The sequence below is a fragment of the Catharus ustulatus genome, chromosome 2 (assembly GCF_009819885.2).
Source record: "Catharus ustulatus isolate bCatUst1 chromosome 2, bCatUst1.pri.v2, whole genome shotgun sequence".
NCBI classification, from domain to species: domain Eukaryota; kingdom Metazoa; phylum Chordata; class Aves; order Passeriformes; family Turdidae; genus Catharus; species Catharus ustulatus.
Window position 1 is genome coordinate 80688599 of NC_046222.1, and position 15615 is coordinate 80704213.

Genomic DNA, 15615 nt, shown 5'->3' on the forward strand with positions numbered 1-15615 from the left:
TACATCAATGTATAAGAACAGTAGAAAATTCTGTTAAAGGGCATTTCATATAATCTACGTTGGATCTTGCGACAGAAGGAAGTTGCCAAGCCCAGGAGTATGGATGATTGAGAAATACTAATCCTCTCCCCTTCTTATGAACTGTCATTTAGTAGACTGGATAATGACATTGTTTTGTTGCTTTGCTCAGTAGTGGCTGTTTTCTAGTGCAAATTTTAATAACTTTTGGTTTGTTAACTGTATTCAAATGAATATATGTAATAATCCACGCTTAGAACTGGTTTTGCAGTCTTGTGTTGCAATTGCTGACACGGATTAAAGATTTCTTTTAAATTGAAAGCCTTGTGTTTTACAGTGGTGAATGAGCACTTGCAGCTTCGAAGCACACCAAGAAAAAATTCTGCCTGTAAGGGATAAGGTGACATTTAAATTTGTGCATGGAGAAGATTCCTGATTCTGGCATCAAGAAAGCTGTTCTAGAGATAGCCTGATGCTTCCTTGGCTGCGTAACAGTTCCCATCAGACTTCAGCTTGTAGACAGCACAGGGGTTTGTAAATTGATCGCGTGTCACGTTTGCCTCAGAAAATTGAAACTTTTGGAGATGCCTTGAAGACTGCCGAATTATTGGAAACTTTTGTTAGAAAAACATTTCAAGCCAAGCCAAACTGAATGGCGTACGTTATTGATAGTGTTAAGCCTGTTGCTAGCAGTTCTCCAAAGCACTACAATTTTTTTTTCCTCGTGTTTTCGGGTAGAAATTGCTCCCCTACTATGCCATCGCTTCCTTTGCCTTTGGGTTTCTCCCCCGCAGCCGGCACTCCCAGCACTCCGGGTGTACGCGGTGATGGTAGGGCAGTTGCCTCTGTCGCCAGCCCCGGCAGAGGCGCTGGGCAGAGCCCTCCCGCTGCCCCCGGGGCGTGGGGGCCCCTCCTCGGGCGGGGGCCGGCCCGGGCCGGGGGAGGGTCCCGGCGGGCGGTGCCTCCCCCCGCGGCGGCGGCTCGGGGCGCCTAGGCTGCGCTCCCTGCGGCAGCTGCCGGCGGTCGCGGGCCATGGGGGGAAAGAGCTTCCTCCTCGGCGTCCTGACCCTCGCCGTCCTGCTCCTGGCCGCCGCCTCGGAGGGTGCGGAGCCGACGTCGAGCTGCGAGGCGGTGCGGAAAGTTTTCCAGCTGCGGCGGCTCGGCCCGCTCGGCGGCGTCCCGGAGTCCCCGCGGGCAGGTAAGGCAGAGCTGGCGGGGCGGGAGGCGCCGGGAGCGGCGGGTTTGAATTTAGTGCTGCCGGCGGCGATGGGTGCTGGTGGTGGGGCTGGGCCCCTCGGGCACGTCGGGTCCCCCATTCCTCCATAGCGACATCGGGGCTGGCCCCTTACTCAAGAAAGAAAGGCACTGGAGCACCCCGACAGCTGCCTAAAAGCCCCGTGTGCCCACTCACTTCCGCAACGTATCGGCAGAGCGCAGCGAGCCAGCTTCAGCTGGGGTCATCCTGCTTCCAGCCGACCGTGGGCAAGCACAGGGACATCGGTGACAGCGCGAACCCTGGAGGCTGGGGACAGCCACCGACCTGCGTCTGGGGCTACTGGAGTTACTCTGCTGTGAAACGAGAATGGCTCACACCGCTGCAAGTGCTCGGGCTGCGCATTTTCCTTATTGGGTATCTTCCCGTCACTGGAATGTAATGGAATAAAATTCCCGGGAAAGTAGAATTTTTGTGGCAATTTGAGTATATCTAGCATTTGTATCAACCATGATTTTTATTTTTTTTTTTTAAAAGTAGATACTGAATGACATTGCAAAGTACATATACGGTGAGGTGTATGTATTGGGATTTTGTTTCCGGGTTTATGAGAGCCTCAGCTGAACTCAGAGAATTAAAATATGAGTATTTTAGTTATCAGCGATATAGGATGAGAAAACTTTTTTTTTACACATCTTTAAAGTGTTTTCATGTTTGGATGACAAGTTAACTAGTAAATGTGAGTCGGTGCTTTATTGACAGAAAATGCAACAAAACCTGAATTAATGTCCTCACTTTAAAATATCAATAACCAGGCTCATTCTCTTTTTTAAAGACAATTTTTGTGGTCTTTATTAACTCTGCAAGTTGAAATAAGGCATGCTAGGTTTATTTTAAAGCAGCTTTTAATAACTCTAGCTTTAAATGTGGTAGATAATGCTTAACACAGTCAATATTGGAAGTGTGTAGTTTACAAATTAGAGTACTATATTTATTGCTACATTTATCAACGTGCATTGCTGTCTTCTTGCATTGTCCTAACCTAAAGATTTTATAATTGTCTTTGATAAAAAGAAAATTAACACTTCAGTTTGAAAGCCTAATGAGACAGGTACTGTACAAATGAAGGTGTCTGGAAAGTGAAATCTGAGTTACAGCCCTTTCAACGATTTAGTTTTTTTGTGCTGATTATTTGTGTGAATGATCTCAGTATGAATGGTATGGTATCACTTTATCTATGTTCTTCTCATTCCGTAGCCTACTGTAATTTTTATGCTTTCTCTGTCACTGCCATTTATTTTGATTACTCTGGTATTCACCTGTGTACTAGGGACAGGGAGGAAATACGTTGACTCAAGAACTATAGTACCTTATGTATGTTTCTTCTGCTTTGCTCCTCAGATTTCCTCCTTTCCTCTATAATATTTTTTATACCACCACTCACTTTCTTCTTTTGATTTTGGACTTTCCTGCATTTCCTGTGCAAAGGAAAAAACATGCTTGAATTGTGAGAATATGAAAGAATTCCTTTCTCAGCTGCTGCCCTTACAAATGGTGGGCAGCAGGAGGTGTGGTACATCTGCATGGTCAACTGCCTTTTGCTCTTTGAAGGAATTACATTGCTGTGGGTAGCCAGAGTTCTTGTTCTGAATAGCACTGATCTCAGATATCATGAAACAAATGATTGCAGACAGTAAAATCTATCCAGAACTGGCAATGACAAGAAAACGGGGATTAAATGAATATTTTAGAAGGTTTAGGTGTGATGAAAGGTCTTCATAGGCTCAAATCATAATGTGAAATGTCAGTTACTGATCTTCTGCATTAGGCCTTCTTTTGAGGCAAGATGTAAAAATATTTTAAAACCTTTTCTGATGGCGCTAAGATGTATTTGTGTCTAAGATGCTCACATGCACGCATATAACACAGACATTTTTTGTAGGTGTCCACTTATGTAAATAGGTGTCCAAGCTGCCTCTACAAGGTTTAATTTTGGTGCTGAAATGTAGCATATGGCAGCAATTTAATTTTCTTAGCGTTTCCATAATGTTCCCAATGGGACTGACAGATGCAATAACTGTGAAACTTGCATCTTACTGGTAGTGCAGTGTGCGGTGGGCGGGATACCTTTTGCATCTCAAGTGCTCATTGTGGGCATCTTGTGCAGCTTGTGGCATCTTGGAACTACTCCATTATCAAATGTTGGTCATGTCTACAGAATGCCTCTACTGCATTGGCCCTGTGTCTTTATTTTAGTGGTACCTTAGACATAACTTCTGTAAGAACACTTTCATTTAAATGTCTTAAGCTGAATCTTTGGGGTGGAGTAGGATCACCAGTAGGAATGCTGGTTGATGTATGGTTTTGTATACAGTGGAAATCAATAAAATTATAGGCCTTATATATGCCTTGTTTTCATTATATGTATAAAAAAAAGGCTGTACAGTTCACATTTTCTCTCTTCCTAGTAGGATTAAAACCAGCAACCTTATATCAGTAAACTAGGCAAATTCTAGTTCTGGAGATTGTCGTGTTTCTATATTTTGAATATATGTTAGCTCAAAAAACTATGCATTATTTTATATAATTTATTTATATAATATGCATCAATTTATATCATTAGAAATTAGATTTGCAGCTATTGTATAAAGGTTGTATGTCTTTAAGGGAGAAAAAAAAAAGTCCTCTCTCATCCTATGCAAAAATGACATATATATGTACATGAAGGTGATCTTGAAGGATATGGAAACTACAAGTTTCAGTTTGTGTTATCCACATATGACAGGAAATGTTGAAAATGGCAACTAATAATCAAGATGAACTAATATATTTACCAATCCCAAGATACTTATTGCTACTTCTAACAATCAAGACATTTGACTAACTGTTTTCGGTCTTTTGTAAATGGGATTTGATAACTATACTACAGACTTATGCTCACCCTCATCACATGCTATATTAGAACATGAATTGCATTCATGCTGATTTTAAATGTTAGTTGCAAAAATACTTTTTTAATTTCCTGTCTGATTCTGTGCTACACGTACATTTTTGGTGGGACTGTACAGAATAGCCTCAGTAATTAAAAATCCTAAAAGATACTTTTTTGCTGTATGAAGAATGAAATAAATATTAAAAGTACTCAAAGGTGAGTTGGGAGTTTTTAATTTTACTTTTGTGGATTAATATGAATTAGATTATGTGGAAAAAAAATTGTCTGCAAAATACTTTTTTACATATTTTTGTTTCCTATGTTGATGGTATGTATATCCTTTCTCATATAGTAACCTAAGCAGCTTTCTCGAAGACTTTTACTCTTTTACCCTAGGTGCTAGTAGATCTAGAGCTTTTAGTTAATTTCAGCAGCTCATTTTTTTTTCAGACAGATTTAATGGGAACTCTGAACTCTTCTTGTTATCTTGGTTGCAAATAGTATTTCTTTTCTGGTTTCTTTCTCTCAGAATACAGAGAACAGAGAAGCTGTGAATTCCCAATCCCTGGAAGTATTCAAGGCCAGGCTTGATGGGGCTTTGAACAATCTGTTTTAATTAAAGGTGTCCCTGCCCATGGCAGAAGGTTGAAACTGTAGGGTCCTTCCAACCCAAACCATTCTATGATATGATTTTAGCAACAGCAGAATAGGATGGCTGGTAAACCATTCACCCTTGCCTTCTTAACAGAGAGCCTCCAGTAGGTATGTCAGTAAACAAATTTTCAGGCTTCTGTTTGCACCAAAAAACTGAATTATGTGGCTCATTATGTGGCTTATTGAAAAATGTTACATTTGCTCTCACTATAGAATCAAACGATTCCCAGTGAAGTGGGGGGAAAAAGTGCTGGAGATATTTTTTTCTCAGCAGTTTGTTTTTCGGTTGGCTTCTGTTCATTTGCTTTTTTGGTTTTGGGGTTTTTTTTGGGGGGGGGAATCAGTATGGGCTTTTCAGCAAACGTTGGAAGATCGTATGTGCAATTATGAGAACAAAAAGCATAAGAGAGTGAAGACTGATTAGTATAATTTTATTGCAAAGGCTTTTTGGTAGAGAACCATTATGAATATGAAATTGAATAAATGAGGAAAACCATTCTGGAAGGATGAGATAATGTCAGAATAAGTTGGTCTGTGGTACTATTGTTAACTCAAGTTAAAATATTCTTACTAATTCCCCTTAAAGTAAGAATAGAAGTCAGTTGAAAATCCGGCAGGTTACTTTAATGCAATTCCAAGATCATATCTGAATTTTAATTTGGGTTTCTAGTATAATTTACACTCAGGTAATTTGGATTTTGGTTCTACCTCAAGTCAAATTAATTTTTTTTTCTGCTTGTTGCATGGAGCCAGGGACACTTCTAATTACAGTAATTTCACGATTACAAGCCGCACCGTTTTGACTAACATTTTGCTCCCACACCGGAAATGTGGCTTACACTCGGGAGCGGCTAATATGTGAATAATTTTCTGACATTTCCAACCGCAGAAGTGCAAATCGAGGTGCCGAGTCGAGCAACCTGCCAGTAAAACCCGGCTTTACCCGATTGTTACACATTGGTTTCTCTGTTGTGCGGCGGGTGGAACCAGGCTCCGTGCAGGCAGCGCGGGGTGGCAGGGGAGGGCGGAGGAGCTCCCTCCTTCAGGCAGTGCAGCCCGGGGGAGAGACAGGGGGCTCTCTCCTGCTGGCCCCGCGGCCCGGGGGAGGCGGGGAGCTCCCTCCTGCTGGCCCCGGGGGGGAGGCAGGGGCTCCCTCCTGCTGGCCGCGTGGCTTGGGGGGAGGCGGGGGGCTCTCGTCCCTGCCTGCCGTGGGTGCCAGCGGCCTGCATCCCCACCTCCCACCACCGCCATGGGTGCCGGCGGGCTCTGTGCCCCCCTGCCACCGCGGTGCAGTGCCAGGCCAGGGCAAGTGAGCCCAGCGGCAGCGGCGGCCAGCCCCGAGCAGCCCCGCCGAGCGGCAGCGCTGAGCTGGGCCACATGGCCCTGTCAGCAGCCCCGAGCCCTCACGGCCCTAGTCGAGCTAGTAAACTCTGGCATCCCATGATTCTGTTACTATTTGGCAACTTTGTTGCATGCGGGTCCTCGCTGCGAATGACAGAGCAGCTTATAATTGGGTGCGGCTTGTGTATGGACAAAGAATGAAATGTTTGCCAACACCCGGAGATGCGACTTATAGTCAGTGCGGCTTGTATTAGTGAAATTACTGTACTCTATTTGTTTAACAGGCATTCAGAGCTCTGGAAAATGATTTATTCAGAGACAGAAAGTGAATTGCTCTGTCAAATCAATTACTGGTGTTCATTATATCACATCTGTTTTTGTACAGACTGTTGCCAACAACATAATTTTGTGTCTGTGTGAACATTTCACCTCTGAATCCACAAAATTATCACTGTGAAAAAAAGTTTGACAGTATAATGAGATTAAAATCAACAAAAACATGGTCTCAACTACATAGCAGTTCCCCTATCTCAATCTCCAGTCTTGCAGCTTCTCTAGGGAGGTCATCAGTGCTGAAGTAGTCTTAGGACTTGATCTGGCTGGGTTGGCCTGAAAGGTGGTGCAGCTCAATAGAAGACAGAGGACTCTCTCCTGACTCTCATGCTGAGTGGAACAGATAGGGTAATGTCTACGTTGCTTAGGGCTGGTAGAAGGTCCTGGTTCTGGCTGGTCCTGTAGAAGGAATGAGCTATCCTCACTCCATTTTCCCTTGGGATTCTCTGGGATTTTCTCTTGGACAGGGTGATGATGTTCCATAAGCTGCAGCGTGGGTGTATGGAGGGATGGCTTTACCTTGCTGGGATGCTTCTTAGTAGGCAGGAAGATGAGCTTGGAGTGTATCAGGAAGGAGCCAAACCTGTACTTCAGTGTTGTGTGGAGTGCCCTTTGAAAACAGTTTATAGAATGCACCATCTTTTGAAGTGCAGGTGAGAGAAATACTGGTGCCTGCTGAATAGAGCTACAGAAAGAAGTGAGGTGATAGTTCAACAGCATCGACAGTCAGGGCCAGGTGCTTGAGGCTGATCCCCATCTCTTTTACTGAGCAAAGCTGAATTACTTTACAGCAATCATAGTGATAGCAAGTAATGCTAAATCTGGAGTGGTGCTTGTAACAAAAATAAGTTAATAAATATTAAAGGATAAGCATGAGAAGAACTTGTGTCTGATACAGGTTCCAAATCCATTTTGAAATAAACCACTGATTTGACAATTGCTTCCAAACCATATGGCATTTCAGTGCTGGCTTTTGAAAGACTGTCATGACAATCCTAAGTTTGCTTTGGAATTTTTCAGACCCTGGAATTGATCTCTTGGAAGTATAAATAGACAGGAAGAAATTTACCATAGATCTGGCATGTTTTCTTCCTGCCATGTAATGTCCTCATCCTGTCAGCATTTGTTTATCTCAAGGTATTGAAAATACAGATTTGTACGGCTGAGGCCACGAATAAAAGTTTGAAATCAGTTCCAGATACGTAAACTTGCACCTAAACAATTATGTTTTTCTTCCCGAGCTGTCTTTCCTAGACTCATCTAGATGATTTTCAGTTGTAAAACCTTTCCTATACCATGTTTACTTCAATATATTTTTATTGCAAGAAGTGATCTTGTCTCTAAGTGGTTCACAGTGTAGAGCCATCAGAATTTGGTACTGAAAAGAGCCAATATGCCTTTTTGGAGTAGAAAGCGTTTTCTCCCTCTATTTCAAAATTGGTTATTGATAAAACAATTCTTGTGGAAGATGGAAAGTTTTTTAGATGCAAAAACTCAGAAAATAATTGTGTGTGTTTTTTAATATTGCTTGTACTGAAATGGAAGGCCCTGCTTCACTGATTTATGTGTCTTCTGAAACATTATTTATAATCTGTCCCTTGTTCTGTAGATCTCTAAAAAAAAATTAGAAAACCACTCTGTGAGTTTTGAGCAACAATTCAGTTTTTAGTCTGTTGGGTTCTTTGTATATTGTAGTTGGTTACTTTTTCCTGGCCAATGAAAGCAGATGTGTTTAATGAGCTGGAAGAAAAGTAGGTCAATAAAATGTGCTTTATATGTATGTGTTTAACAGTCTTAAAACTGTAAAACAAAATTCACTTAGGGTTGGGAATGACATCCATGTTCAAAAGATGCTGCTTAAAAATATTTTCATTAAAATCAAAGGAATAAAATAATACTGAAGAGTCATCTGAAGCCATATGCAAATATTCATTATTATTTTAGGGTTTTGCTGTAAGTGGGTCTTCTTGAAGTTTTGCTCAAGTCCATAAAACCTAGAAAAAGTTTCAAATTACCTTCTACTTTACAAGAGGCAAAGGTTTGAAAGCTAAGCAATGCCTAATGACTGTTTAAAATACAAAGAAAAGTCTGGATAATAGAGCTAATTTTTAGGTTATTTCATTTTAATATTGTACGAGTATTATTCATTTCTGTGCCTGTGTGCAGGGAACTGCACATAGTTATTCTATATATTACTTGTTAATAACTAAAATGTGGAAGTTGAAAGGTCATGTAGATGAAAATAAGTTTCTCACTATGTTTCTGTGAAATCTTGTCATATCTGTCAGTGAAGTAACATATTTGAGAACAAAATTTGGACTGTTAAATTCTGTATTAATATAATTTAAATGATCATATTTATTCTTTCATGATATGTTTGTTCTTTGTATTAGAAAGCATTGCTTAGTCACAGTATTAAAAAAGAAAAATATTTTGAATATCACATGATAACAAGGAAGTTGAATAGTGCTTTTTATGCTTGATTATGCTCCAGTTGTAAAGTTATAAAAGCACTGAATCTTCCCTCTGGGATTTCAGCGTGCCCAAAACTTTAAAAAAAAAAAAAAAAAAAAATTCTCCTTTTTGAAATGTCTCCCGATCTATTAGGAAAGTAGTGAGTCGGTGTCATGGGTTGATGGGAACGTTTGGCATTAGAGAAAGACGCAGGGAGATTAGACTGGAAGTTAGGGCTGCTCCATGTAGAAGTTAATATAAGGACTTTCCACTGGTGTGTTTATAATGTTTGGAAGTAGTTAGCTTTTTCTAGTCCAAAATTTACAGAAGCACCTAAGTGCCAGCCATGAACTGCTCCAGCAGTTCAGTATTGTAGAGGATCATAGAATCACAGAATAGTTTGTTGGAAGGGACCTCTGAAGGTCATCTAGTCTGTAATGAACAGAGACATCTTCAACTGGATCAGGTTGCCCAGAGCCCCATCTAACCAGATCTTGAGTGTTTCTGGGAGTGGGACATCTACCGGCTGTATCGTGATGTACAATGCATATTCAAGGTATTTTACCAACATTAGTTAGCAATATTCACAGCTGGAACATGATTACAATGTCAGGGAAATTATATTATGTGGCTTCAATTAACTCTAATAAGTGTACACTTCCTACAGAATTTTAATTAGTATCCCCTTCCCTTTAACAAGACCAAATGTTTTAAAACATTGGGTATTTCTTCTGTGTGTCAATACCCATGTAAAAAAGAAAAATAAAAAGGTAACTCTTTTCTAGGGCTTTTTGTTTTGCATATTTCTGTTTTATATTAATCAGTGTAACTGCCTTTCCTTAGGTGTTGATCTCCAGGTTTGTACTTCTAAAAATCCAACATGCTGTACCAAAAAGATGGAAGAAAGGTATCAGACTGCAGCAAAGCAAGATATACAGCAAGTGCTTCAAACATCAAGCGCTACATTAAAATTTTTAATATCTCATAATGCAGCTGCTTTTCAAGGTAAAACTTTCTGCTCTTTGTTTCCAAACTTGTTCATACTTTTCTTGATTTTCATCTTTGATTATTTATGATGTCGTAAAAGTTATCTATTAATTTTTACCTTCTTCTTATGCTTTTAGGCTTTCAAATAAGGACTATTAAATCATGCAGGTGATTAGAAACGGCATTGCTTTTGAGATTTGTGGCTTTAAAAAATTATATTTTGGAAAAAATAAGACTTAATTCTAATAAGATGCTTTGATTTTAATTGTAAACTTGTACTTGATGTTCCTCATTAACTTCTTTAACTTGGGCCATACTAAAATGCAGAATTAATGCCTGGAGTGCTACAAAAGAGAGATTTTTGTTATGCAACTATTTCCACCCACAATATTATTTTGTCTTTTTCTAGTAGACATTTGTGGGTAGTTTGTTTTTGAGATCTTGAGGTTCCTTTTTAAGATCTACTTTTGCAGACTTTTGAGTTTTTAAATACAATTGAAAAAAAATTGCAGGTTGAGTGATAGTTGTTTTAATAAACAACAGGTTGCCTGATAAATAATAGTTATTTGGACTGATGGTGGGGTTTCCTTTTTGTGATTACTTTTCATATATTATTAATTTCTTTTTGATTTAATTAGGCATAAGTTAATGCAGAAATTGGTTAAGATGTAAAATAATAAGAAGATGTAAAATAATAGAGATATGAGGTTGTATGTGATAGGAGATATAGAGTTCACATGTGTTGAGGACAAAGCTCTAAAGTTTTATCATTTGTCTGTTAATATGTACTTATTAACCTTTATGACCACTTGATTGGAAAGGATAATGTGATAACTTCAAGCAGTTTTGGAAAGTTGTCTTTCTGGCAGCTCTCTTGTTTTTAACCTGTGGTGCTGAAATAATTAGCAGAACAGGGTCCTAAAATGTAAAATTCATGTTGGAATCCTAAAGCCTTCCGCTTTTTTTAAAATTTGGGCTGTCTAATGCTAAATATGAGCTGGAGTTGTGAGTTGCTCTCCACCTTTTGAGAGTTTTGCCATGTAGCCTGTCTAACGCAGGTCCAAAGGTGGTTGCAATCATGGGATCATTGGTAAAATGTACAAAGAAATCTTTTTTCTTCCTTTCAACTTCTGTGTATTATCTTTTTCTTGGTACCATAAGAGTTAACCTAGAGTTTGGTACATGTTATATTACATATAATACGGTAAATTTGGTCTACTGTCTTTAGTCCATCGTTTGCATTTAAACAAAAACTTTTTATAGCATATACTTTTAGCGTAAAAGCAAAATCTATTTTATATACCTTACACATTTCAGGTATTTTCAAAGTACAGTAATAATTTCATGACTATAAGGCGCACTGGATTATAAGGCGCACCTCCGGGAGTCAGCAAATTTCACAACTTTGTAGATCATATAAGGCGCACCGGACTATAAGGCAGACTTTTTTTTTACAGTGAAGATCCGTGCCACACGCAACAAAGTAACAAATTAGTAACAGAATGCCGTGATCGTGGAGTTTACTGGCAGGTGCTCAATTTGCAAACATTTTTCACAGATTGGTGTAGCCTTTAAACGCAGCCCCAAGCGCCCTCCCCGTGTGGGGGGCCCGGAACTCCCGCCCGCCCCTGGCTGGTGGGGCTTGGGGCGACCGCGGCTCACACCTTGGGGTTGCTGCAGTTCAGGGCAGCTCGAGGCTGCCCGCGGCTTGGGGCAGCTCGGGGCGCCCATGGCTCGAGACTGCTCGGGGTGCCTCAGGGCTGCCCGCTCCCTCTCTCCCCATGCGACTCCTGCTGGCCGGGGGCTGCCCGGTCCTGCCCACCCTGTGCGGCTCCTGCTGGCTGCGGTCGCCTGCGGCTGCCCGCTCCCACCCCCACTTCACGACTCGGATTATGGCTTGCACTTCCAGGTTGGCAAATTTCACAACTTTGTAGATCATATAAGGCACACCGGACTATAAGGTGCACTTCCGGGTTCGGGCCAAAATTTTAGTCAAAAGGGTGCACCTTATAGTCGTGAAATTACTGTACATACTTTAGTAGTTTTGTCTTTTTTTTCCTTTTATGTAAAGAAGTATAACAGAGAGAATGTTGCATGGATTCTGGTATTATTTCATTTTAAAACCTTGTTTAACATTGAAGTAACTATTTGTGGAAAAACGTGCTATTGAACATATCACTAATTTTTAAAGAATTGCAATCACTGCTAACTAAAATTAAAGCTAAATGATTTCAGATTCAGAAAAAATAAGATGCTACTGATGTTTTTTCAGCTTGGAATTCTAGGAACATAGTAAGACATTGTATCTGATCTGAATTCAGTTTTGACCCTGCTTTGAACAGGACTTTGAGCTAGAGACCCCACAAGATCCTTTCCCATCTCAATTATAGTATGAAAGGATTCCTATCTTACCACCAAATGTTTAGGCATTCCTTTTGTGTTTAGATCAGGCTGAGCTGGGGAGCTAGGAGTGTGATTATCTCTTCTGCTTCTTTGACAACTGGACAGACATCTCAGGAGTCATGCATAAAGCATAAACGGGATTGTTGGAGTGTGTGGAGTAGGGAGCAGATGTCATGGATTTTGTCACTGCTGTTTACCTGCCTCTTCTCAAAGTATATTGAGGTTGGCCTTAAAGGGGTGGACTAGATCCTAGTAGAACAAATAGCTAATGTTTTGTCTCAGTTTCTTGCGTATTCAGTAGAAAGAAGTAGGCAGTTAAAATAGGTGATCTGTGTCTGACTCTGGAGGTCTTCAGACCTCATTCAGCATTAATACAGTCTAGAGATCCTGAGTCTTCAGGATGTCTAACTGCCAGGGACTGCACAGTGACCATGTTGGTGAAATGAGGCAGTTGTCTGCCCATCTTGTCTATTAACTTGTTATGTGTGTGCTTGTATTCTTTATATGAGAATAAATTAATCTATATATATTGACATATCTTTGTCACCTTCTAATATTTGTGAAAATTCAATGGTTCTGTATTGTGGTAAGTGCTACCTCCTGACAGTAACTATGGGCAATTTTCAAAAATTCCATGTCTCTTAGGACATGTCAGGCTACATGGTACAAATCGCTTCACTTGTGTACTGGGTCCTGTTGAGTACTGTTACAGTTTTTTCCTTATGTTTCAGGGTATTTCAGAACATGTGTTTTCTTTTTCGTTGTGAATCTGTTTCTTTTTAATAGCTTTGAGCAATGGTAAGGGAGCAGAAGGATGGGTCACAATGAAGTTAAATAAGATGTTAATCTGGTAAGTGGGAGATACATTATGGAGAGCAAAAAGTCATTTTTCACTTGGGAAAGGTGACTAGAGAACTTAAGCTGTGTGACAATTTTTGTTTCAAGACAGTCATTTTGATAGGATAACGTTCTTGCACGTTTCAGATTTTTAGTATTTCTTAGTATTTGAGAAAAAGATTGTTGCTGCTATACAGGGATTGCTATAACATCTCCATTCTAGTAATCATAAACCCAAATCCTTTTTAAACCTTACATTTACATGCCATAGACGTCTCTTAGTATGTACACACTCATTTTATACAGTTCTTAGATGTTGCTCGAAGTTCACACTGATCGTTGTCTACACCTGTAATCAAAAGATTAACAAGTGCCACCAGAGTTACAGTGTAGTCACATTGCAGTGCCGGTTCTTGAGTAGAGAAAAAAAAAGAAATCCCTACAATTTCTAAAATTAGGAGAGGAATTGAATAGGCTTCTGAGAATCTGGTGATCTGCAGTAGGCTGCAGTGCTGTGCAACAGAATAGCAGATCTTGTGTCACTTCACTGTTTTTCCACAAGAGAGCTCATAACCCTTTAAAAAGTGACCATGTGTGACATAGAACAAGATAATAGCTTGAGAAAAAGATAAGAATTTAGTTGTGGAGTCCAGAGCAGATGGACTTTTCTTTGTGCTACTATGTTTGGCAACTTTAGAATCGTAGCATAGTTTTTATAAATATGGAAGAATCAATCATTTCTGAATGGGACTGCGTGTCACTGAAATAGTGGACTTGGCAAGTGTGTGTCTGTATGCAGTAGTTAATAAAGTGCACTCTTCAGTAGTGCATTACCTGACACTTCCTACTGTGTAGGAAAAATTTAATGCCTTTGCCTTGTAAGTTCTGAAGTATATTGAATCAGACTTGCAGTTTCATGTTTTTCTGTAAAATTATTACTACACAGTAGATCAAATTCCACTTTTTCCTACAGCAGAATTAAATGAAGTCAAATTGTTGCATCATATTGAGATCACAGTACAATTATTACATTTAAATGGGATAAAAGTTTAGTCAGTAGCTAAAGTAAATTGTGTGAATTAGAAAATGTGCTGAAATCTTCTGAGCTGTTTTGTCTGGTAAACCATAAGAAATAATGGGATTTCTGTTCATCTTTATGAAACTAAATGTGCCCTGGCACTGATTCAATTGCTTTCCATTTGTGAAGTTTTCTGAAGAATGATTTGGAGATCAGAAAACTTCCAGCTAGAGCTACTATATCTTTCATAGTTGAAAATGATATGTTACCCTTCAGATCATTTGCAATATGAACTGCTTTAATGTTCCAACATTTTCTTCTTTCTCATCTCCATAATTCTTTATATTTTAAGTGTGATAGAAATAAGCCTAAATCTAAATACTGGTGAATCCCAACTTCCTTTAATTAAATGAAACTTAAGGATTCTATTAAAAGACAAAAATGTGGACAGGTTTGAGAGACTCCATTTATCACTCTGTTATATTGAGGGATGAGGGTCTCAAAAATATCTGTGGTTCACCAGAGTTGTGTTCTTCTTTCTTGGTTGCTCTGCAGCCCTTCGCCACAGCAATGATCATACTCCCCTCTGGACTGAGCAAGTGGGGAATTTTAGTAACACAGAAGAATCATTATACCCACTGATTGGTCTAAGGAACAAAACTGCTATACAGACTTTACTAACTTCAGAAATCATCTGTCCATATGGTATATTGGGCCCTTTATAATAAAAAAGCAGGATAAACATCATGCTAATATAACTTACATTTGGACCCAGTATGTCTATATATACATAAAACACAGGATTGACTGCTGTATGGCTGTATGCAGACACATGGAGATTTAGATTAGTACCTGAAATTTTATTATTAATCCTGAGTTTTATTTCTGTATTACAAGCCTTTTATCATTCCAAAGAGATTGGTTTCTACTCCGTCTCATTCTTATCTTTAGATACTTATTTGCCTATATGTGTGCTGTGCCTGTAGGCACTCCTGGGGTGTGTATATATATATATATATATATGCACTGGGATTTAATGGTCTTCTGTAACAGTTTTCACCACATCAGTCTTTTCTTAAATTGTTCTTTTTAAGTGTGCACTTGTGCTCCTGGATTTTAGTCTCAGCCTGTTCATTTTCCATGAATTTTTTCTCCTAGTAACAATAATGTCTGAGTTACAATTAAGCTGATGCCGGTGCACTACTCAGTCTCATACTCAACGAGTACTAAGATTTTTTTTATTTTTTTTTAATACCAAACTATCTACTATTTTGGTTTATATTTCTGTAACACAGTGATCAGTACAGACATATGCTAATTTAAATTTTTTTATGCTTTATGTAGTCCTTACGCATTTGAAAAAGAACTGAAGTGCAAATTTAAAACATTCATTCTCTTGGGAACAGTGACCATAGAAAATTTGTA

The 15615-nt window shown here is 39.5% G+C and overlaps 1 protein-coding gene across 8 annotated transcripts in view; it reads left to right on the forward strand.

The window, feature by feature from the left end:
* The first annotated feature begins 1004 nt into the window (after nt 1–1004).
* The window catches only part of GPC5 (glypican 5), a 620023-nt gene continuing 605412 nt past the window's right edge, over nt 1005–15615 (forward strand). For all 8 annotated transcript variants that reach the window (XR_004417012.1, XM_033051489.1, XM_033051492.1 and 5 more), the window contains exons 1-2: nt 1005–1216; nt 9789–9950. Coding sequence is in view for 7 of the 8 variants with exons in the window: in XM_033051489.1 (XP_032907380.1) it covers nt 1051–1216; nt 9789–9950 (328 nt within the window). In the remaining variant the exon portion in view is untranslated. The remainder of the gene's footprint in view (nt 1217–9788; nt 9951–15615) is intronic.